The sequence below is a fragment of the Salvelinus namaycush genome, chromosome 31 (assembly GCF_016432855.1).
Source record: "Salvelinus namaycush isolate Seneca chromosome 31, SaNama_1.0, whole genome shotgun sequence".
NCBI lineage: Eukaryota > Metazoa > Chordata > Actinopteri > Salmoniformes > Salmonidae > Salvelinus > Salvelinus namaycush.
In genome coordinates, this window is record NC_052337.1 from 35636236 (window position 1) to 35662754 (window position 26519).

Below are 26519 nucleotides of genomic sequence, written 5' to 3' on the forward strand. Positions count from 1 at the left end.
GTTTGGATGATACTATTTGGAAAGGAACTCTGTGCAGGAGGCACATTTCCCATTACATTACTGCCTTTCGTTGCAATGGGCTGACAGATGCCTTAAGCATATAATGCAAATTCCCATAGGTTCAATGCTGCCTAGAAACTGTCAAAAGAGGACTGCAACAAATTCCTTCAGTAAAACAGCAGAATGTAAATGAGAATTTTCACTATTGAAGTGATTCTGTTATACACATCTATTGCTATTATATCATTCATATTATCTTCACAAAGGATCGTGTTATTGCTTTTAAAGTACATTTGGAAAGTATTCAGACCCCTTGACTTTTTCCATATTTGTTACGTTTCAGCCTTATTCTAAAATGGATTGAATTGTTTTTTCCCCCTCAACAATCTACACAAAATACCCCACAATGAGCAAAAACAGGTTTTTAGATTTTTTTGCTATTTTTGTTTTTTTAATAATTAAATATTTAATTTACATACAGTACCAGTCCAAAGTTTTGACACCATTTTCTACATTGTAGAATAATAGTGAAGACGTCAAAACGATGAAATAACACATATGGAATCATGTAGTAACCAAAAAAGTGTTAAACAAATCAAAATATATTTTATATTTGAGATTCTTCAAAGTTGCCAACCTTTGCCTTGATGACAGCTTTGCACACTCTTGGCATTCTCTCAATCTGCTTCATGAGGAATGCTTTTCCAACAGTCTTGAATGAGTTCCCACACATGCTGAGCACTTTTTGGCTGCTTTTCCTTCACTCTGTGGTCCATCTCATCCCCAACCATCTCAATTAGGTTGAGGTCGGGTGATTGTGGAGGCCAGGTCATCTGATGCAACACTCCATCACTCTCCTTCTTGGTCAAATAGCCCTTACACAGCCTGGAGGTGTGTTGGGTCATTGTCCTGTTGAAAAACAAATGATAGTCCCACTAAGCGCAAACCAGATGGGATGGCGTATCGCTGCAGAATGCTGTGGTAGCCATGCTGGTTAAGTGTGCCTTGAATTCTAAATTAATCACAGACAGTGTCACCAGCAAAGAACCCCCACACCGTCACACCTCCTCCTCCATGCTTTACGGTGGGAACCACAAATGCACAGATCATCCGTTCACCTACTTTGCATCTCACAAAGACACAGCGGTTGTAACCAAAAATCTCAAATTTCGAGTCATCAGACCAAAGGACAGATTTCCACTGGTCTAATGTACATTGCTCGTGTTTTTTGGCCCAAGAATGTCTCTTCTTCTTCTTAGTGTTCTTTAGTAGTGGTTTCTTTGCAGCAATTCAACCATGAAGGAATAATTCACGCAGTCTCCTCTGAACAGTTGATGTTGAGATGTGTCTGTTACTTGAACTCCGTGAAGCATTTATTTGGCCTGCAATCTGAGGTGAAGTTAACGCTGATGAACTTATCCTTTGCAGCAGAGGTAACTCTGGGTCTTCCTTTCCTGTGGCGGTCCTCATGAGAGCCAGTTTTATCATAGCGCTTGATGTTTTTTGCGACTGCACTTGAATAAACTTCTTGAGATTTTCCGGATTGACTGACCTTCACGACTTAAAGCTTATTTGAGATGTTCATGATATGGATTTGGTCTTTTACCAAATAGGGCTATCTTCTTACTCATGAAGCTGGTTGAGAGAATTCCAAGAGTGTGCAATGCTGTCATCAAGGCAAAGGGTGGCTATTCTGAAAATCTCAAATGTAAAATATATTTTGATTTTTTAAACACTTTTTTGGTTACTACATGATTCCATATGTGTTATTTCATATTTTGCATGTCTTCAGTGTTATTCTATAACGTAGAAAATAGTAAAAATAAAGAAAACCCTTGAATGAGTAGGTGTGTCAAAAACTTTTGACTGGTACTGTAAGTACATTTTTTACATTTTAAGTCATTTAGCAGACGCTCTTATCCAGAGCGACTTACAAGTACATACATTCATACTTTTTTTTGTACTGGCCCCCCGTAAGTATTCAGATCCTTTACTCAGTACTTTGTTGAAGCACCTTTGGCAGCGATTACAGCCTCAAGTCTTCTTGGGTATGTCGCTAAAAGCTTGGCACACCTGTATTTGGAGAGTTTCTCCCATTCTCTCATCAGATCCTCTCAAGCTCTGTCAGGTTGGATGTGGAGCGTTGCTTCACAGCTATTTTCAGGTCTCTCCAGAGATGTTCGATCGGGTTCAAGTCTGGGCTCTGGCTGGGCCACTCAAGGACATTCAGAGACTTGTCTTGAAGCCCCTCCTGCATTGTCCTGTTAGAAGATGAACCTTCGCGCCATTCTGAAGTCCTGAGCACTCTGGAGCAGGTTTCATCAAGGATCTCTCTTTACTTTGCTCCGTTCATCGTTCTCTCGATCCTGACTAGTCTCCCAGTCACTGCAGCTGAAAACCTTCCCCACAGCATGATGCTTCCACCACCATGCTTAACCTTAGAGATGGTGTCAGGTTCCCTCCAGACGTGATGCTTGGCATTCAGGCCAGAGAGTTCAATCATGGTTTCATCAGACCAGAGAATCTTGTTTCTCATGGTCTGAGAGTCTTCAGATGCCTTTTGGAAAACTCCAAGCTGGCTTTCATGTGCCTTTTTCTGAGGAGTGGCTTCTGTCTGGCCACTCTACCATAAAGGTCTGATTGGTGGAGTACTGCAGTGATGGTTGTCCTTCTGGAAGGTTCTCCCATCTCCACAGAGGAACTCTGGGGCTCTGTCAGAGTGACAATCTGGGTTCTTAGTCACCTCCCTGACCAAGGCCCTTCTCCCTCCGATTGCTCAGTTTTGCCTGGCTGCCAGCTCTAGGAAGAGTCTTGGTGGTTCCAAACTTCTTCCATTTAAGAATGATGGAGGCCACTGTGTACTTGGGGACCTTCAATGCTGCAGAAATGTTTTGGTACCCTTCCCCAGATCTGTGCCTTGACACAATCCTGTCTCGGAGCTCTACAGACAATTCCTTCTACCTCATGGCTTGGTTTTTTGCTCTGACATGCGCTGTCAACTGTGGGACCTTATATAGACAGGTGTGTGCCTTTCCAAATCATGTCCAATTAATTGAATTGGTGACAGGATTTACCTGAGCTCAATTTTGAGTGTCATACTTATGTAAATAAGGTATTTCTGTTTTTGTTTTTTTAATAAATTAGCAAAAATGTTGAAAAACCTGTTTTCGGTATGTCATTATGGTGTATTGTGTGTAGATTGATGATCATTTAAAATCAATTTTAGAATAAGGCTGTAACGTAAAAAGGGTCTGAATACTTTCCGAATGCACTGTATATTGGCTAGTACTACTGGGAGTAGTGGGATTCAATTAAATTAGTTTGAAATCCCGCAAGAATTGGACGAACAATATGAATTTGAAAGTCTTTTCATTTAAACGAAAGGAGTCAGTCACACCCTTCTATGACCTATTAGATATTCAGTGGCAGGAAAGCATTTTTACACTTAATAAATTGCCAATAACCCTCCGATTGGCCTTGAATTCACAGGGTGGCGGTGCATCGGCAACCCCACATTGATTTATGTCTGTTTCAATGTTGTTTTCAGCAGGTCTCCACTCTTGGGTTTCGCAATAATTACATCTTTATGATACATTCCAGCGTAATCAAGAAAAAATTGTGGTTTCTCAGGAGGTTAAACATGGTATTTATCCAAATAGAAAATGTTATTACGTTACTAGAGACAAGACAATCACTATTGACAATGCTTTCCCCTCTGTGGACATGATAACCAGGAACAGAGGCTATTTTTCCTACTCATGCAAAGCAAGCTGGTGATTAACTATACATTATTCATTTGCTTGAATAGATAACATAACAAATGTAAGAAAGAGAATACTTTATTTGTAATATATTTATACTTTTACACAAGTAAAATAAAATGCATATGAATGAAGAGTGAATGAATAGACAGCATTCTTTTGTGAATGCTAACTGTAACCACAGCGTGACAAGAAAACAAAACGTAGAAATATCAAGGTCTCGACTCAATCTGTGGTGCTGAATATCAGCATAACAACCTGTTCGAAACTGAAAGGCAATGTTCCTACGTTCGCGGAGACTGCATTCACGGTAAACGCTGCATATGTCAGCTCAATCTTGCTAAGGCTGAACTTCGGCGAGACGGATTGAATCGAGACCAAAACATTTGTACGTTTACACTTATAAACATAAAAATAGCATTTAAATCAATGTTTCACTCTTAAAAAAAAGATTAACAAAAATACATGGAGTAATAAGATCTGTCACATCTTTGGGGTTGTTATGAAGGAAACCTCAAAAGGTTCTTGATTTTAAACAGTAGTGCTGTTTCATTGTCTTTGTAATAACCAGTCACCACCATTGGCAGAGTAAGCTTAGAGACGATAGGACCTCCCAGAAGAAGTACTTTTTATAGCTGAGAAAAACATACAGTATCAACTGGGCACAAATCCATGAAATATATACATTTGGAATTGACATACTGTAGAAAGGCATCCATTTGTTGATGTGTGTTTTTTTACCTCTTCCATTTCTCTTTTCAGACTCATATCTTTAGATCTATGAAAGATTTTCCCCTTCCCACCCCTGGCACTTAACAGGGCCTCCTGTACTGGCCTTACAATGGCCCATATCATCCCTCAGTGATTGTAATTCCTAACAGAAGTCTAAGGATAGCCAAAACACAGGAAGAATGATAAGCCTCCAAGCTCCGATTGTAGATCCGTGGGACTTGAGACACAGAGAGTCTGACATGTTCTCCTTTGTACACATTTTCTTTTTTTCAGGGTCATTGGAGGGATCTAGATCCTCTGATGAATGGTCCAGATTGTTAGATAACGTTCCTCCTGGCCCATCGTTCAGACTCTCTTTGTTCTGGGGTTCGTTGGGGTCAGCTTCCATAAGCTTTGTTTTGGAGATGTTTTCCTTCTCCTTCAGAGGATTGTTGGTGATTTGTCTGCTGTTGTAGGAGGACTGATCTGGAAGACCCTTACTGGAGATGATGGAGGACTTGTCGTTGTCTGAGAGGCAGCACCTAGGAATACCAGCCCTAAGTGGACTCTCCGTGGTGAGTTTTCCAGAGCGCGTCTTAGAACTGAACACACTAATCCAAGTATGTTGAGAGCTCTCATAACAACCCTCCAGGTCAGGACTCTTTAGCCGTTTCAGGTCTTTCCCAGCCAGTCTAGCTGGAACATGGCACTCAAGCTCTGAGCTAGATCCTTTGAAGCCCTTGAACCAGTCCCACAGGGTCCTGGCCCGGCAGTCACAGATCCACTGGTTCCCATTCAGACGCAGGTACTGGAGGGACACCAATGGGTCCATGGTCTCCCCTGTCAACACTGTTAAATTGTTGAAGAACAGAAACAAAGTGGTCAGCTTGCGCAGGTCATGAAATGCCTTGCGCTGGACAAATGTCACTAGATTCTGATGGAGAAGCAAGCGATCCAGGCTTACCAAGCCGCGCAGCATGTGATCCGTCACAGTCTTTATCTTGTTGTTGTGGAGGAACAGGTAGGTCAGGTTAGCCAGGTCCAGAAATGTATCGTCATGGAGAGTCAGTAAACTGTTGTCCTGGAGATAGAGGTGCTGCAGGGAAAAGAGTCCCCTAAACACACCCACAGGCAGCTCAGACAAGCCACACCTGTGCAGATGCAGAGTGTGCAGTCTGGAGAGGCCTCTGAAAGCTGTGGGGCTGATGATCCTTAGATCATTGTCCCCTATGTCCAGCTCCTCCAGCCTCTCCAGGCCGTAAAAGGCCCCGGCCTCAATGTGGCTGATGTTGTTGGAGTAGAGCCAGAGGACGGTGAGGTTCCTGCAGGGGCTGAAGCTGGTGGAGCGCACTACGGTTAGCTTGTTGTTCTGGAGGAAGATTCGCTGGCTGTGGACAGGGATCTCTGTGGGGATGGAGTAGAGGCCCTGCTGCTGGCAGGCCAGGGTGGGCCGTGGCTCGCTGTGGCATATGCATGGGGCTGGGCAGCCCTCCACTCGACCCTCTATCGGAGGCACTAATTGAAGCCAGAGGATCAGAATGTAGAGTTCGCCAACTGCAAATGAGAAAGACACAAGTGGGTAATGAGAGTTTGTTGGGGTTCACAGGAAAAAAAAACTATCTGCTGTAAATCATCCAAAATAAATAAGGTGCTATCATTTAGCATACTGTAGCACATTTAAACAGTCCCTTAAAATTACTCACAGTTGCAATATAGCTATAAAAGCTAGAACCTAAAAATAATACAAGTAGAAGTGTGGAATTAATTTTATGCAAGAATTTTTTGATTTTACATATTCAAATGTAGTGTTCTTTAGATTTTATGATTTTATGGAATGAGGCAGCAACACACTACCTTCTATAAAATGGCCTTGGCCATATTTGCAAACGTTAAAATAAATCAGTTTTGCAAGTCTTAACAGAGTAGAAGATCCTGGTTTAGTTTTCGCTGGCTGTGCCACAACATTTCATCTCTGTTCAGACATCTAACTGCATAAGGACGGTGACATTCTCTTTTCTTCATGTATTTTAATGAAAAACTGAATTCAAAGACATCAGGGCAAACGCCAAGGGGATTATACAGCCCCACAGAAACCAATATTTATTAAGTGAAATGGATATAATGCACTTATGACACTCAGTCAATTTACATCAAAAACTCTGCATTTCCCCCTATGAGTAAAGCACACTTTACTAATCTAAAAGTGGAGAGCAGCTGGATTACACACCAGCTGGAGATTTATCTCAAATTGGGTAACTTTTTACCAGTTCAATTTCAATCCTTTCCTGGAAGCACAGACCAGAGAGAGGAAGAGGAAGGAAAAGGATGGAGGGAGGGAGGAAACGAGAGAGTGGAGGTGGGGGTTGGACTATTTCACAAATTAATAAAACATTGGTGGGTTGAGCAAAAAATCCTCCACACTAACAGAGCAAATGGAACTAATCACATATGAGGACACCTGGGAATTGCCACTCGGCCTGTTCTAGAGATCTCAGAGTGGATTTGCATGCTTGAAAGGGCAATTGACACAGGTCTCTCATGCCAATGCTGACATCACATGTAACCTTGTGGAGTGCCTACTGCAGATGAGATCAGACAGAACTCGTCTCCAGTGCAGGATGTGCTTTCCTCCTACGGTTACTACACTGTAAGTCTCTCTTATCGTAAAAGGATACCCCAATTTGATAGAACCAACATATTTGCTTTCATTGCCTTTAAAACGTGCCATTATGCTCAAAGTTTTAACATTGCATTACTATGTGCTTCACCAACACATTATATGGACTACAGGTATTTGCCTGTTGATATGTGCAGTTAATTCATGGAAACAAGAGGAATATAAAATGGTTGTAATAATGGCTATGAGCAATTTAGAATTTGTGAGGCTTGTGAAGGCTGTCAGACCGGCAACAGTGAGACTGGAGTCTAATAGGGCACAGTTTCTTTTTAAACAGAAGGAGTGATAATTTGTAGAGACAAAGCATCTTCAAACCAGATGGCTTATAAATAACAGAGGAATTATGACTCCAAAGCCAAAGAACCAACAACCGAATGACACATAGACGCATAGAGAGAGAGAGCGAGAGAATGATGCTTGTGAACAAAACAATAGATAACGCTAATTCACACAATATAATCTATTTGTATTCTAGTCATTTCATCAGAGCAATTCCAACTAGACAGTCATATTATTAGCATTGCCCGATATGTTCTGGGATGTGGGCATTGCCCACTGGACTCAGAAGCAGGCCTTAGTCACCTAAATTAAATAATCCCCTGGCACAGATGCTAGTTTTGGGACTATTAGACCTCTCCGAAGAAATGCTCACAGCTCCAGCATTATTTTCTCTATCGTAAAGGTCCCCACGGCTAATTATTATGTAAATTAAGCCATCATAATTTCAGGCACTGAGTGGTGGTTCCCAAATGAATACTATATTTGGACACTGTAAGAACTAAACAGAATGTGTGCATTTTCCGACCATAAATTGAAAGCTAAAACTGTACAATGCACTCATTGATGTAGGTAAGTATTGACATAAGAGTCATTTCATGTCATTTCAGCAAGCCATGACAACCACCATCTCAGATTGTTCTGAAATCGTTTCTGTAGTTAGAAACAGGTAAGATTGGCATTCCTGATTTCTGAGAAATTAAGATATTGATTGCACCCAAATTGACAATTTTAAATGTAATTTATAGGATTTAGACAATATTCAATAAATATTCTGTAGTACCCAAAATTCGATCTGGACAAAACATTTTCCTACCAATGAGTAAGACATTAGGAATAAAAAAGGCCAAAAGCCACCCACAGACCCCGCACACCACACAACAATCCCATCCCAACAACCAGTATACTGTATAAATTCTTTATGTTTTTGTAGTATAAGCGGTTTGGACCATTGCTTTGTCAAACTATGTAATGTATTACTGTGAATCTGGTGATGTTTTTGTCCACCACTGTTCAGAGAAATTAGTAATTGAAGTCGCGTGCATTGATTACCATCAAGTAGTGTGGAAGTACCAGATTTGGAGCACTAGTTGCTACTGTTCCTGCTATACCGCCTCACTATTTTCTCCATTTTGTTCGTCTCTTGTGTTTATTAAATAGATCACAACAGTTCCTTTGCAACTTTGGGAAGAAAACCAATAGATTTTACTCATGAGGAAAACATGAGGGTGGCAGGTAGCCTAGTGGTTAGAGCGTTGGACTTGCAACCGAAAGGTTGCAAGATCACATCCCCGAGCTGTCCCTGAATAAGGCAGTTAACCCACTGTTCATAGGCTGTCATTGAAAATAAGAATGTATTCTTAACTGACTTGCCTAGTTAAATAAAGATAAAATTGTGTGGTCATCCTCATAGTTCAAGCCAGTCCTCTGTGAAAGCAATTCTGTTTATCCTTCTCTTAGAAACATAATGCTTCCACCCAACAATCCTTAAATAGTCCACAAGTGACAGCTCTCTGAAAGGGCTATCCCTATGGTGCAATTATAATATGAAGACTTTTCCTACAAGCCCATAACTTTGATGGAGAAATGGGCTAGGGGACTAAAATGTTGTGACAACACTAACAAAATAATATATTGCATGGCACTCTTGTGTTGGTCAACAACAACAAAAATATCAGGAAGCATCTCTATATGTATTGTGATTAGTGGCATTGACCAACCAACCTAATACCATTACAAAACACTATACAGTGTGTGTTTGGGACTTTTACCATTGAAGACCAGAAGACTGAATCTATTAGAACTGCTTTAGCCTAATCGTTTGCTTGTTCAACTGGAATGGTCTAACAGTAACTAATCTAGACCTTTTGTGAAGGGAATAAACCATACACAAAGGGGCCGTTTCTTGGACACAGATTAAGCGTAAGAGAAGACCTGAATTGCTTTCATGGAAGACTTGAATTGTGAGGCTGACCACACAATGTATTTTCTTCATGAGCCAAATCGATTGGTTTTCTACCCAAAGTTGCAAAGGAAATGTTGTGATCTGTTTAACAAACACAAGAGACCAGCAAAGTGGATGAAATAGTGAGGCGGTATAGCAGGAACAGCAGCATCTAATGGTCAAACACTACTTCATGGTAAACGATGTAAGCAACTTCAATGACTAATTTCTCTGAACAGGGGGGGAAAAACATCACCAGATTCACAGGGAATACATTACATAGTATGGAAAAGCAATACTCCAAACAGCTTCATACTACTTGTCAAACATAGAGACTTGAAACTTATACTGGTTGTTGGGGTGGGATTGGCGTGGGGTGAGGTGAGGGGGTCCGTAGATTTTTTAGAGATTTTAGAGATTCTCCATGTTTTACTCATTAGTAGGAAGAAGTTTGGTCCAAATCAGATGTTGGGTACTATATTTATTGAATATTATCTGAGTCCTATAAATTAAAATGGCCAATTTGGGTGCAATCAATTAGCTTAATTTCTCAGATATCAAATTATATTTCAGAAAAATTAAGTTGCAGGAATGCTCATTGTATCTGTTACTAACTACATAACCAATTTTAGAACAATCTGAGATGGTGGGTGTTGAAATCCTCTTTCTTGTGCTTTTTGAGGTGGAACGCCCCATAATGTGTTTACAGTAAATTCACAGCAACGTATCATCAAATGTCTTAACAGGGTGTAAAGATTTACAGGACCCCAATTATTTGAAAGCGAATGGAATCCAACCTTAGCCATTGTACAGATATCTTGCAATCACTTTGCACCATTGAGAAAGGACCTATAAGAATACAGCAAAAGATGTACGATCTTAATTTGATCACCCTGTTGCAGGTGCAAACATGTCTATTAATTATAATCCACATAATAATTAACATTTCCTTTTTGCTGCAAGATTATTTTCCTGCTGTAGCAAACTGGCTCAAATTAAGATCCTAGATCTCTATTAGATTGCCTCCTCCCAGCACAATTCTCAAGAGACAGCGGACTATGACATACTTTTTCATATAAAACCAATCTTTGCACTGCTTGGGAGTCTATGGCTATTATATGTGGCAGCCATCCCAGTGGTACTTTTCAGAGGGAGAAAAAAGCATAGCTTTCAGCACCAAGCAATGCGAGAAGAAAAAGCTGATGCTTGCTAGACAGGATGCCACAGTACAGACAGTCACAACAAGCTATTAAAACTGCAGAGCGTTGAGGTCAGCTCAGGAAGAAGTGTTTGCAGTAAATATCCATGAAGTCAACTCGACAGATTAAAACCACACAACCCAGCAAACTGTATCAGTAAAGATGAAGGATCTTCATTTGAGCCAATTTGCTACAGCAGGAAAATAATCCTCCAGCAACAGGAAATGGCAATTTTTATGTGGATTATATGTAATTAATGAATATTTTTCTGAAAACTTTAGAAACCATTTTAAACCTAAAATACACCATACGTTTGCATTTCGTTCTGTGCAGGAAAATTCTCAGCAACAAAAGAGTGATCAAATTACGATCCTACATCTGTATTTGAGCAAAATATTTCGTTTCAGATTTGAATCAGATTTTTTCAATCAAATGAATCAGTTAGAATGAATTCCAGTATGAATGAATTCCAGATATAAACTAATACTGTAATTGCAGATCTGGCAGCATATTGCAAAATCAATATATCCCTGGTTAAACCAACTAGCAGGCACGGACAGAGCATCACATCAGTCACAGATTCTGCAAAAAAATATACCTCAAGATTATTCCCAATGAATGAAAAGGTATTAAATGCACCGGTGTGCATAGGTGCATAGCAATAGGTGTATCCTTGTGCATCATCTACATTCATGACAGACTGGTGCTTTTAAAAAACCTCTTTAATGTGTCATGAAACAGTTTGACAATTGTTTCCCTGACTGTGACGTCCACGTCATCAGAAAAAAGTAAAGATATGTTTTTTCTTTTTGCACCAAGAGGCAAGAGAGATAGGGTGCTTCAACCCATCACAAAAAAACTAAACTAAAGTTTGACGGTGTTCTAAAAGGTTTTCTTCATCCAGGCATGTGTTGTGCTGAACATCCTATGGCGGAGGAAAAGGTCCTGCATTATTGACTAGCTGCTCCTGTCCGGGGGTGCCTGGGTACACTAAGCCCTCGTGGTAGAAAATGGATTCTGCAGTAACGAGGAGCGATAAGGCACGAGGCCACTGAACCCCGGTGCCTCTAGATCATCGCATGGCCAGGCACTGGAGTTTCTCATTGCACAGCTGATAAGAGATTCACAGCCACATCCCTTTATTGATCCATCACCTTTTCATTTAGTGAGCTGTCCAGTCTAAGCCCTGCCGTTCCCTACCCTCCACAGCACAGCGCCCCTGCTGGCCAGCCTAGCCAGGCATCCCTGTTGGTCTTGTTCCCTTTATTTTCTCATCCTCTTATCTCGCTTCTGCTGAACAACAACCAAAATGTAAGCTGACGTGAAATTAGTTTGTGTACCTCACTCGACTTGGCCCTGCATATAGGGTTAGGAGGTGTTGAGCAAGCGGAAGAGAGCGTTCTGATAAGAGGCTGTGTTTGACAGGGGGCAACTGTGATGGTGGAGGATCGCACAGCTGTAAGGGCCCCTATCTGCTGCCTCCACTGTTAATGCTGTCACAGAGTAGAAGAGAAGGAGAGACTGAGCCCACTGTCCTCTTGCCTGTCACTGACAGAGTCTGAGCTGCCTTGGTACTGCTGTACTCACACGGAAAAGAAAACATATAAAATATAGTTTTTTAATAAAAAATTTAGGATACATGTGAAATATTTACAATTGGCCAACTAATACTATATACTAATAATAATAGTATATACTGTATATGAAAAATATTTCATACATTTTAAATACATTCCAACATATATTACGAAATGTATTTCAAATGTACTGTATATATACACACATGTATCTAAAATGTATATCACAGTATTTGTGAAATGGATTGGAAAATGAATTAAACCTATTTCAAAATATATTCTGAAAAACATTAAACAATGTATTTTATAATATGGTTTGACATATTTATCAATATTTGGTAAATATATATTTTTTTATGTATTTGGAAATGTTTTGTAAAATATTTCCATATACAACACCCATTTAAATGTATTTGTAATAATTATAAATATGCACTACTGTTCAAAAGTTTGGGGTCACTTAGAAATGTTCTTGTTTTTGAAAGAAAATCAACTTTTTTGTCCATTAAAATAACATCAAATTGATCAGAAATATAGTGTAGACATTGTTAATGTTGTAAATGACTATCGTAGCTGGAAACGGCTGATTTTTAATGGAATATCTACATAGGCGTACAGAGGCCCATTATCAGCAACCATCACTCCTGTGTTCCAATGGCACCTTGTGTTAGCTAATCCAAGTTTATCATTTTAAAAGGCTAATTGATCATTAGAAAACCATTTAGAAATTATGTTAGCACAGCTGAAAACTGTTGTTAAGGATTAAAGAAGCTATAAAACTGGACTTCTTTTAACTAGTTGAGTATCTGGAGCATCAGCACACAGGCTCAAAATGGCCAGAAACAAATAACTTCCTTCTGACACATGTCAGTTTATTCTTGTTCTGAGAAATGAAGGCTATTCCATGCGAGAAATTGCCAAGAAACTGAAGATCTTGTACAATGCTGTGTACTACTCCCTACACAGAACAGAGCAAACTGGCTCTAACCAGAATAGAAAGAGTAGTGGGAGGCCCCGGTGCACAACTGAGCAAGAGGACAAGTACATTAGAGTGTCTAGTTTGAGAAACAGACGCCTCACAAGTCCTCAACTATCAGCTTTATTAAATAGTACCCGCAAAACCCCAGTCTCAACGTCAACAGTGAAGAGGCGACTGCTGGCCTTCTAGGCAGAGTTGCAAAGGAAAAGCCATATCTCTGTCCAGTGTCTGTGTTCTTTTGCCCATCTTAATATTTTATGGTCAACTGCACCCGGCCCGCCACAAGGAGTTGCTAGAGCGCAATGAGCCAAGTAAATCCCCCCCCGGCCAAACCTCCCCTAAACCCGACAATGCTGGGCCAATTGTGCACCGCCCTATGGGACTCCAAGTCATGGCCAGTTGTGATACAGTCCAGGATTGAACCCGGGTCTGTAGTGGCACCTCAAGCACTGTGATGCAGTGCCTTAGACCGCTGAGCCACTCGGGAGGCCATAACTGTTACTTTTTATAAAAATGTATAGCAAATATAATACATTTGCCAAATCATATTGTCTTAACAATTAACCTTTAGTAGGTTATTTGGTACCATTAGGACCACAGAACTGGCAGTGTACAAGCTTAACCTTAAACTACAGAACAAAACAGAACACATTAACTGGTATGACAATCCATCACAGGAGTGGCCAAAAAATCACTAAGATTTCACCTCGCCTCCAAGTCTTCTAAAAGGCTGCCGCCACTACAATATGTTTTGTTAAAAGAACATGATACTGTACATTAACGGTCATGTAGTGACTCCATATCTTTCATGTGCATATGACAAATAAACAAACAAACTTGATGAGAGCATTGTCACTCTGTGTAAAGGGGAGACTAACGAACATGAGTGTGTTCTCCGTTTTGCTCTACGACCCTCACGAATGTGACGGGACTTATCTGAAGGTAAACCATATAAACGAATGTGACGGGACTTATCTGAAGGTAAACCATATAAACGAATGTGACGGGACTTATCTGAAGGTAAACCATATAAACGAATGTGACGGGACTTATCTGAAGGTAAACCATATAAACAAATGTGACGGGACTTATCTGAAGGTAAACCATATAAACGAATGTGACGGGACTTATCTGAAGGTAAACCATATAAACGAATGGAAGTATCAAGGTAGTTTTGTGCCAACAAAAATAAGTGGTTAAATATGTGTCCAAAAAAAATGAAAATATTTCCTGAACTTTCTTATGTCTCTTAGATATAGGACAGACACTTTAAAACCTTATTCTTTATGGTTTATTTTTTTACTGTCTTTTTTGCCATTTATGAATGTGTTAGTCAGTGCATTTATATGGGCTATAGTAGTAAAGGTAACACTTGGAATGAAAAGTTTAGCAAACAAAAAAAAGGGCTGCGGAACCAGTTATTAATAACAGTTAGTTATTAACTACATTTATGGGTGTTTTTTTTTTTTTACAGTGTAAGACCGCTAAATAGCCATAAGACTGCTAAATAGTCCATGTAACCATTTAATTATCTGCATTGACCCTATCTTGCACTGACTCACAAGACTATATATACACTCACTCACACACTTCACTGACACTCACACAAAACCCACACAAATTCACATACAGTACATACGAACACTACACACATAACACACACACGCATACCGACACAACACACACATACATACGGTGCCTTCAGAAAGTATTCATACCCCTTGACTTTTTCCACATTTTGTTAAATTGAGATTTTGTGTCACTGGCCTACACACAACACCCCATAATGTCAAAGTGTAATTATATTTAGAGAAAGTTTTACAAATGAATTACGAATGAAAAGCTGAAATATATTGAGTCAATAAGTATTCAACCACTTTGTTATGGCAAGCCTAAATAAGTTCCTAAATAAGTAAAAATGTGCTTATCAAGTCACATAATACGTTGAATAGACTCACTCTATGTGAAATAATAGTGTTTAACATGATTTTTGAATGACTACTGTACCTCGTCTCTGTACCTCACACATAATACTGTTCAGGGATTCCCGTTCAGGGATTTACGTTCAGGGATTACCGTTCAGGGATTTCCCCATGAGGCCAACGGTGACATTAAAACAGTTACAGTTTAATGGCTGTGATTTGTGAAAACTGAGGATGGATCAACAATACTCCACAATACTAACCTAAATTACAGAATGAAAAGAAGGAAGCCTGTACAGAATAAAAATATTGCAAACATGCATCCTGTTTGCAATAAGACACTAGAGTAAAACTGTAAACAATTTGGCTAAGATATTATGTTTATGTCCTGAATACAAAGCGTTATGTTTGGGGTAAATCCAACACAACACATCACTGAGTACCACTCTTCATATTTTCAAGCATGGTGGTGGCTGTATGAAGTTATGGGTATACTTGTCATCGGTAAGGACTACAGTGTTTTTTTTAGGATTGAAAGAAATGGAACAGAAGCACAGGCAAAATCCTAGAGGAAAATGTGCTTCAGTGTGCTTTCCAACAGACACTGGAAGACAAATTCACCTTTCAGCAGGACAATAACCTAAAACACAAGGTAAAATCTACACTGGAGTTACTTACCAAGACAACATTGAATGTCCCTGAGTGGCCTGATTGCAAGTCTGACTTAAATCGTCTTGAAAATGTATGGCAAGACTTTAAAATGTCTGTCTAATAATGATCAAAAACCAACTTGATGAAGCTTAAAGAATTTGTGCAAATATTGTACAATCCAGGATTCTAATATGTATTGACTCAGGGGTGTGAATACTTATGTAAATTATATATATATATATATCTTTATTTCATTTTCAATACATTTGCAAACATTTCTAAAAACATGTTTTCACTTTGTCATTATGGGGTATTATGTGTAGATGGATAAGCGAAAAACATGCATTTAATAAAAATTGTATTCAGGCTGTAACACAACAAAATGTGGAATAAGTTAAAGGGTATGAATACTTCCTGAAGGCACTGTACAGTATGGACACTAATCTTCCAACATTACCATGGGTTGAAGAACTAAATGTGGCAATTTTCAGAATTAATCAAACCACCGTTTTCATCCATTTGTTCATAAAGGCTCGCCAAACCTGTTCTTTTATGATTCATAAATACTTTCCTAAACCTAAATAATTGACAAGATCAGAGTATTTTTCAATCTACCAATTGGTGCTGAAATGGAGACGAATATGCATATATTTACACAACATTTATACAACATCGATATACAACATTCTAACTTAAAGGTGTACCGTATTTAAAGGGATGGCTTAGGATAAGTGTACTGAAAACCCTTATGAATGAAAACTCCACGAACAAATCTGTTGGCCAGCAAGTGGGATTTCATTTTTTATACATTTGCTAAAATTTCTCAAATCATGTTTTCGCTTTGTTATTATGGGGTATAGTGTGTAGATGGGTTGGAAAGAAAATCTATTTAATCAATTTTTCATTCCGGCTGAAACAACAAATAAGTTAAAGGGTATGAATACTTTCTGAAGACATACACTTTCACACTCAACATATGCAGCTGCTACTCTGTTCTTTATTCTTACTCTTATCATTATTTATTCTGATGCCTAGTCACTTTACCCTGCCTCTATGTACATATCTACCTCAAATACCTCGTACCCCTGCACATTAATCTGGTACTGGTACTCCCTGTATATAGCTTCGTTCTTGTGCATTTTATTCCTCTTATAGAGTTACTTTTATTATTTGTAGTTTTTAAATCTGCATCAATGGCAAGGGCTCGTAAGCAAGAATTTCACAGTAAACCCCCTTGTATTCGGGGCATGTGACAAATAAAGTGTGATTTGATTTGGAGAATTCAATAAATCTGATTTTCAATAGGAATACAGACTTGGTAAAGTGCAAAAACGTAGCATTTTGACATGTCCCTCCATGCCCCCTCTAAAAAGATTTTAACCCATTAAACTCCCGAAACACTCCAGGTTTCCACCATCATTGTAAAGCCCTAGTTATTTTTGTGACTTTGAGAAAGTTCTTTCTGAAGATGATTGTTTATTTCTTGTGATTCATGTACGTCTGTCCCTCATGTTAAGGTCAACCCTGTTACTTGAATTGAACTCTTATTTTATTCCTTTTAAAATATTTCTTCCAAAATCAAGATTGAACATCTAATAGTCAAATTATAGTGTAAAATCAGGTGAACTGGTTCTATTTGGCCATTTTCGGGAGTTTAATACTGTGCCTACAGTATTATTAATCAGCTGCCTAAAACCTGCCATAGCAATATATATGTAGCAGCTTTTTTTACAATAGTGTCAGTGCACACACTTGTTTTCTTCTGAAATATGGAAGGCTCTATGTGTGACTCCTGTGCCTATACTCATATGTTCCATTTGGAGTTAAGCCTATGATTATGTGAGCTCAACCTGGAATTGTGTTTGTTAAAAGGAGGAGCCACCTTGAATTCATCCTATTTTGGACGTTTTCAATGGGTACGCTCTCCAGCATGAATATCATGAAGACTTCAAAACGAGTCTGATTGTATTGGGTCCCATGGCAGTCCGCTTGAAAGCCAAACCAGTTATCTCACCTCACCATCCTCCCATTGATAACAGAACAAAGCGCACAATGTATATTTTTTTTTCAAGGAGGCTGAAAGGTTGAGTCATACAGCACCAGTCTTCTTCACCTGTACTGCAAGTAGTCTCACATTGCATCTATTATGCAGCAATGTTTTACAAGAAAAGTGGAGCTTGCCTTTCCAATCCATCCACAGTGAAAAGCAGGTTCCTGCTCTGTAATCTTTGAACATCTCAGATGTAACAAAGGATGAAAGCCCTGCCAAACCTGAGTAATTTCACAGAAACAGGCCAACATGGCAAATTATGCCAATTGAAGTAGAAACTGAGAAGCGATGGAGACACAAACGGTGACAGCAACAGCTCCTTCCCATATACCTATAATCATAAATGGGAGAAAAAAATCTTTCTATCAAAGTGCTTTAAAGTTCCAATGCAGCAGTTTTTATCTAAATATCAAATAATTTCTGGGTAACAATTAAGTACCTTACTGTGATTGTTTTGAATTAAATTGTTGAATTAAACAAAATAGCTTCTTAGCAAAGAGCAATTTCTCATGCAAGAATTTAGCTAGGACTGTGTGAGAGTGGTCTGACTGGGAAGGGGGAAACTGAAAACTAGCTGTTATTGGCAGAGAGGTTCGGAACTCTCTTTCTTATTGGTCATGTCACCAGGCAGGCCAAAACTCCATCCCACTACAACAGGCTGAAATTTCAGGCGGTCTTTTCAAACTGCTTTTAAAGTAAAAGGGCATTACCATATTTTCATTCCAACCTCAGTGTGGAAATACATTTTAGTCAATTAGCAGACACTCTTATCCAAAGCATACACTTTCTTCATACTGGTCCCACGTGGGAATCAAACCCACAACCATGGCATTGCAAGCCACCAACTAAGCCACACAGGACCCAGAGTACAGAAAACATTTCCATGACATAGACTGACCAGGTGAATCCAGGTAAAAGCTATGATCCCTTATTGATGTCACTTGTTAAATCCACTTCAATCGGGGTAGATGAAGGTGAGGAGACAGGTTAAAGAAGGATTTTTAAGCCTTGAGACAATTGGCACATAGATTGTGTATGTGTGCCATTCAGAGGGTGAATTGGCAAGACAAAAGTGCCTTGCCCAGTGCAGTCAACTCAATATTAGGAAGGTGTTCCGAATTTTTGGTATATGCAGGAAATCATGTTTTTGACTGCGCTGGGCCTTTAGCAACATGTTGTCATTACTAATAGAGTTAGATTTGTATGGGAGTCACACTTTGTGTCGCTACTGCTTTGTTTCATGACTGTGTGGTGGTCCTTGAGTGGGCGAATGATGCGAAAAGCATTAGCATGCCCTCTAGTGTTAGCACAAGCCTCCCTGCTGGTGTGACTGGCTAGCACAGTGACCAGGCTGTCAAATGACAGCGGATATCCAACCTGACGTATTTAAGTGCCACAGCAAGCAGACCATGGAGAGAGCACATGCCAAAGACAGCCAGGGAAAAGAAAAGGGCTGTGTGATGTTGCATCCTAATGGCCCTCATAAAAACCCTGCATATCTGCCATAGATCCTCCATACAGTGTATTATATGGCTTAGCCTATTTGAATATCTCAAATATCTTGTGTGTTTTGTCACATATACACACACAAATATTAATGCCGGTATTAGATCGTACAGTTATACTGATCAAACAGCATTATTTTCAGATATGAATAAGCTGTCTGTCTGTACACAATCATTTATGTACTTTGGCAGCTTGAATTTAAATTGTATCAATGAATCAACTTAATAAACATCACACTCTCCATTTCTCTCTGCTTCTCTCCATCCCTCTTTGTCTTTCACACCCTCTGTTTCTTACCTCTGTAAGTCCCCTCTACCTTGCATCTCTCACGCTCGCTCTCTCATTCCCACCCACATTGACCTAGCATCGATCATCTGCCCTACCCCCTCCTGATATATATCATTTTGGAATGAAACTCAAATACAGTTGATCTGTCTCTCGCAAAGACTGAAATACAGAGGCTGAAGTTCTAAACCATAGTATGGGAAACCATCAAAGGGAGCAGGTAATACTTTTGGAAAATAAATCCCCAGAGAAGCTTCTGACTGTGGATAAGGGTAAATTGGATTAATAACACTATCTGCTTTAAGCTACACTATCATAATGTTTGATTCTGTTAATTTGTGGGTGACCTGGTGTCTTTGTTCCTCAAGTGATTTGTGAGCGGGACTAGGAACCAACAATGACAGTACTGCCTGGCAGTTCAAACTCACTTAGTAATGCCATTGTGCTCCACTTGGCAGAGCAAATGGGTCATCCCACTAAAATGGAGAGAGGAATAAGAGTGTTTGTGAAGAGATACAGAGTTTGTAGTAAAAAAGCCACTTGAAACTACCAGGCTTAAAAAGCTAGCAGAGTACTGATGACAGAATTGTCCAACAAAGGATGGCCTACATAACACAGTTATAACCATGACATAAACAGTCATTAATGACAGCTGATGTCAGATTAAGATTCAGCAAAAATAATTCTCAGTCAGCAAAACACAAAAAGTCCATAACTATCTAAAAGGAAAGCCAGAAAATAAATCCTCACAACACAGATGAACCCTACAAACTAAAGACAAGCATCTGACATTTACAGGTGATAATGCGTGTTCAAACTTTTATCAACCCTTTGTAGCTATTGCACTTTTCTAAAAGACACTGAAGGGCAACTGCAAAAAATAAGAATTTAGGAGATGAATGCCTATTTTTAAACTGAACCCAAAAGGAGGAGGGAGTAAACAAACAATGACTTGAAATTCTTTAGAAATGTATTCCTTTGTGTGGCATTAATCCACATGCAAAGCAGATTGGCTGTGTTTGGGTGACTTGTCCTTCCATGAGAAAGGATTTGCTGAAGATGGGGTTTGAGTCCTATAGGCAGTACGGATGAATAGAGGAGCAGAATGCAGCCAGACAGACTAGTGAAAAACAGACAGCAGTTCCACTGTAAAGTGAAATTGATCTTGTTGCCAGTCAGATATATATCCATGTGCTCCATACTGTGCTCTTCCCCATCAACACAGTTTATTGGATTACCAGGTAATTAATTAACTTTAAAAGTCATTGGAACTCCACTGGAAACTCAAATTCTTCCCCATCCATTCTCAGTGTTCCGACTGAGAAGTGAGCAGCGATATCACTATTATGATATCACGTTTACCATAGGGCCTGCTAACATAGAGTAGAGTGCTTTGTGGGAAATCTCATAATATCTGACCTAATCACAATTCCACAAAAATTAGCTTACGGAGCAGAGTGATATCGGAGAGGGCAGGAACAGTGATTCACTGCAGCTTGCTGTATTTCATCTATGGAAAATGTTTTACTGAGGAAGATGAAGGTTAGAAAAACCAATGCTGGTTGGTTTACACATGTACACACTTTAGCAGGACTCTTGAGCATCCAGGCTTTTCATGCTCAATGGAAAAATTATGTACAGTGGCAAGGAAAAGTATGTGAACCTTTTGGAATTACCTGGATTTCTGCATAAATGTGTCATCAAATTTTATCTGATCTTCATCTTAGTCACAACAATAGACAAACACAGTGTGCTTAAACTAATAACACACAAATTATTATATTTGTCTTGTCTATATTGAATACATCATTTTTGAAAAAGTATGTGAACCCCTAGGCTAATGACTTTTAAAAAGCTAATTGGAGTCAGGGGTCAGCTAACCTGGAGTGCAATCAATGAGACGAGATTGGAGATGTTGGTTAGAGCTGCCCTGCCCTATAAAAAACACTCACAAAATTTGAGTTTGCTATTCACAAAAAGCATTGCCTGATGTGAACCATGCCTCGAAAGAAAGAGATATCAGAAGACCTAAGATTAAGAATTGTTGGCTTGCATAAAGCTGGAAAGGGTTACAAAAGTATCTCTAAAAGCCTTGATGTTCATCAGTCCATGGTAAGACAAAGATCTATAAATGGAGAAAGTTCAGCACTGTTGCTACTCTCCCTAGGAGTGGCCATCCTGCAAAGATGACTGCAAGAGCACAGTGCAGAATGCTCAATGAAGTTAAGAAGAACCCTAGAGTGTCAGCTAAAGACTTACAGAAATATCTGGAAAATGCTAACATCTCTGTTGACGAGTCTACAATACGTAAAACACTAAACGAGAATGGTGTTCATGGGAGGACACCACAGAAGAAGCCACTGCTGTCCAAAAAAAACATTGCTGCACGTCTGAAGTTCACAAATGAGCACATGGATGTTCCACAGCGCTTCTGGCAAAATATTCTGTGAACAGATGAAACTAAAGTTGAGCTGTTTGGAAGGAACACACAACACTATGTGTGGAGAAAAAAAGGCACAGCACACCAACATCTGAACCTCATCCTCACTGTAAAGTATGGTGGAGGGAGCCTCATGGTTTGGGGCTGCTTTGCTGCCCTAGGGCCTGGACAGCTTGGTATCATCAAGTTTATCGAGTTTATCAAGACATTTTGCAGGAGAATGTAAGGCTATCTGTCTAAAAATTGAAGCTCAACAGAAGTTGGGTGATGCAACAGGACAACGACCCAAAACACAGAAGTAAATCAACAACAGAATGGCTTCAACAGAAGAAAATACATCTTCTGGAGTGGCCCAGTCAGAGTCCTGACCTCAACCCGATTTAAAATGCTGTGGCATGACCTTGAGAGTGGTTCACACCAGACATCCTAAGAATATTGCTGAACTGAATGTCACGACTTCCGCCGAAGTCGGTCCCTCTCCTTGTTCGGGCGGCGTTCGGCGGTCGACGTCACCGGCCTTCTAGCCACCGCCGATCCACTTTTCATTTTCCATTTGTTTTGTCTTTGTTTTACACACCCGATTTCAATCCCACAATTACTTGTTCATTATTTAACCCTCTGTTCCCCCATGTTTGTTTGTGAGTGATTGTTTATTGTATTTTCGGTCTGTCATGGTGTGCGTGTATTTGTTACTTTGACATTTTGAGTAAAAGTACATTGATTACTCATATCTGCTGTCCTGCGCCTGACTCTCTACACCAGCTACACCTAGGACCCATTACACTGAAACAGTTTTGTAAAGAGGAATGGTCCAAAATTCCTCCTGACCATTGTGCATGTCTGATCCGCAACTACAGAAAACTTGGGTTGAGTTTATTGCTGGCAAAGGAGGGTCAACCAGTTATTAAATCCAAGGGTTCACATACTTTTTCCACCCTACAGTGAATGTTTACACGGTGTGTTCAATAAAGACATGAAAACGTATAATTGTTAGTGTTATTAGTTTAAGCAGACTGTGTTTGTCTATTGTTGTGACTTAGATGAAGATCAGATCAAATTGTATGACCAATTTATGCAGAAACCAGGTAATTCCAATGGGTTCACATACTTTTTCTTGCCACTGTACGCTGCTGCTACTGTTTATTATCTATCCTGTTGCATAATCACTTTATTCCTAGATATATGTACATACAGTATCTACCTCAATTATCTCGAACCCCTGCACATCGACTCGGTACTGGTACCCCGTGCATATAGCCAAGTTATCGTTGCTCATTGTGTATTTATTTATTGTGTTCTTTTTCTGCATTTTCCTCTCTGCATAGTTGGGAAGGGCCCATAAGTAAGCATTTCACTATTAGTCCACACCTGTTGTTTACGAAGCATGTAACAAATACAATTTGATTTGATTCAAACCCTCAATCAGACCACAGAGAGGACATCACAAAGACCTAATACGCTGTCGTCCCTGCTAGACCTGCTGAGCCTAATCTAGGCAGGTATGATAGACAGGGACACAACCCTGGCCTGTATAGCGGCCAGCATTTAAGGGACAGATATCACTGAAACTATGCTATTATAAAGGCGAGCTGAAATCGCAAGATGTTTCCATTCTGTCCTCTAAACCGTCATGGTAAGTTGCAGCTTTTGTTAAGGCCAGGCTAAAAGTGTGGGCTGCATGAAGAGAGGGGCATCAATATTCTATTACCTTTCTTCTTCTTCAGAATTTCCCTTTGAGAGAGAGCTTTTGAGAATCCTCTGTTCTCTAGTCGTCCAAATTTCCCTGTCTTCCCGAGAGGCCTGAGATGTCCCACCGCTCTCTCAGGCGATGTGCGTTTGTACAGTATCTTTAAGGGGGAATTCATTAAATAGAAAAACAAATGCTCTGGCATTATTTATAACATGCACTGTCAGAACTCTCTGGTAGGGCTCCTTCTGCATGGAGTTGGGAAATGAATAGGGTTGGAAAAGGGAGCCCTGATTCAGTTCCAGGGGAGAAGTCCAGTAGAAGTTATTACATTAATGGAGATAAAAGCAAAATATTACTAACCTTTTCTTTTCCCATTAGACATTCTGTAGTTTCCTCATACTACCATTAACAACATTGTCCATACCAAACGTTGCTCATTGATAGAGTACTCTGCATGAAAATCCTGGGTAGCTTTTTGGTGTGCTAACGAATCATCACGGCGTAGGAATGAACCATGTTTGTGGCCTTACTGCTCTACTGTGTTTAGCCAGTTAGGCCATCAATGTATTCTCAGGAGCAGTAGCATAGCCAGCAGTAGCGTAGCCAGAGATTCGTTGGCAGGTGGGCCAACAGAAATTTGGGTAGGCCCAAAAAATAAAAACAAACACATATTTTGCCATGGGGCAGAGAGGAAAATGTGCTGTTTTATAGCTAATCTCATGCTATTCTACACATTTTGCCATGAGGCTGAGAGAAAATGTTAAAGCTAAATGTTAAAGCTAAATGTTTAGCTAATTAAAGCTAAAATATACTGTAGGTGTGTTAACTGTGATAAAGGCAATGGATTATGAGCTGTCTTGTTTGCTAAATGAACCTATTAAGTAGGCAGTGGCATGGTGCATATAGCCATAGAAGCACAATATACCTCAATCGGTCATATTTGTGGTTTATTGGGGGTGTGGCTTTCAGTTAGTTATTTTTGGCCACCAATCCCATGAGAGTGAATGTCATTCCAGTGCACTGCTTGCTATGAATTCTATCTGATGGTGTTTGCATGTTCAGGTGAAAATACAAATAATGTCCCGTTTGGAACAGTGACAAGTAGAGAGCGTATTATGTTTTGCTCAATCTGATTGGGTGGGCCTGGCTCCCCAGTGGGTGGGTGGGTAGGTGGGCCCACCCGTGCCTATGCAGCTGTTCAGGAAAGGCTAAGTCTGAGGGCTACGCTATCTTCTTTCATGCCTCGATACAGCACAATCTCACTACCTGACTGTCCGTGTGCAGGCTTTTCTCAGACTCACTTCTCTCGCTGAATGAATGTATTCACTTGTTATTATTCAAAGAAACTCAACACTGTATTGCACTTGTTTAAAAGTTCACGTTTAATGGTGTGAAGCTGATAGCTATAAACCTTTGTTTTTATTCTCTTTTTAAGTTAATCAAATAAAGGTTACTTTTCTCCCATAGTGAGTGGGTATGCAATGCTTGGTGCACTCTGACTGGATCCATGTCAGTAACTGTTAACTGTTCTTAGCTTTGTTCGTTTACTCATCTGCTTCTCACTCTCTTCTTCCTTCTCTCCATATGTTGTAAAGGACTGCAGCATATAATGATGAGACCAGTGGGATGGTCATCATTTTTTATCTTTGAAAGATTTAGGAGCACTTTCTTTGGACATAATATCTCAACACGAGAGTTCTGGCTCCAGTCTCCTTGCTTGTACTCACATTGTCCACCAACAGCATGGGCGCCATCTGTTCATATGGAAGTAGGAGGCAAACTATGCCAATGCGCCCATAATGTGTGATGGATTAGTGCAATCTGTTAATACAGCAGTAAGGCACTCGAGTGTGTGTGTTTTGATTATGATGATTGTCAGTTGTGCTCCAATCACTGAATACCGTTAACTTGCACAGCCATGACAATAATCACGATAACATACAAGCTCCAGTTTCTTATTGTTTTTATAATATTATTTTTTTCACACCTAGTCAATAGTTATTGGCTTTATTTAAAAAAGCTCATGATTGCTTTAAAGTGGCAATCTGCAGTTCAATCAATAACACCCCGCCACTGTTTTGGTTAGAAGCTGAGGGATGGGGCAGGACAAATGTAACCAATTTCATAGACAGAGCCATGGTTTCAAGTACTGACCACCAACATTCTAGTTCTAACCATGTTTTGTGGCTATACACTGTCTGTTCACATTTACATTGTTTACAAACATTAGAGTAAAACAAGCCTATATTTTGGATTCTGACAGCTGAACTAAGCTCTGGCAGCATTTCTAAGTTACATTATTCAATAATATATGGCTATATACAATTTATTTAAAAGTAAAAAAAAATGTATGTATCAATCACATATTTCCCCTTTAACTACAGGGTTGACTTGCTGAGGGTGTTATGAACTAGACTGAGGAAAAAAACACTGAAATATTGCTGAATCTCTGCATTGTCTCTATATCGATCAATTCTATGGAATGTCTACAGTCACGCCTACAGGATCCTACTTTTCTTAATGCTTGTAGTCTACAGTACTGCTTGCAATTATTGAACAAGAATTGCACTTTGTTTGCATCAATCACACCATCATTGTAATGTGGACTGTTAAGTGAAGATTCTAAGAGTAGTTGTCTGTAACGACTCTCGTCGTTGGTTGAAGGAGAGGAGGACCAAATCGCAGCGTGGTATGTATCCATATTTATTTGAATACTTTCTTTAAGACGAAAAAAACAATAAACAAAACGAAACCCAACGACGCTACAGTCCTGAACTTGAGAATATAATAAAACACAAATAACGCACGAACAGGAACAATCACCCACAAACAAACAGTGAACACAGCCTA

The 26519-nt window shown here is 39.6% G+C and overlaps 1 protein-coding gene across 1 annotated transcript in view; it reads right to left on the reverse strand.

Moving 5' to 3' along the window:
- Positions 1–26519, reverse strand: part of LOC120025574 (reticulon-4 receptor-like) — a 72898-nt gene that overhangs the window by 17211 nt on the left and 29168 nt on the right. The window contains exon 4 of the mRNA XM_038970130.1: positions 4641–6026. Within this exon, the coding sequence (XP_038826058.1) occupies positions 4641–6026 (1386 nt within the window). The remainder of the gene's footprint in view (positions 1–4640; positions 6027–26519) is intronic.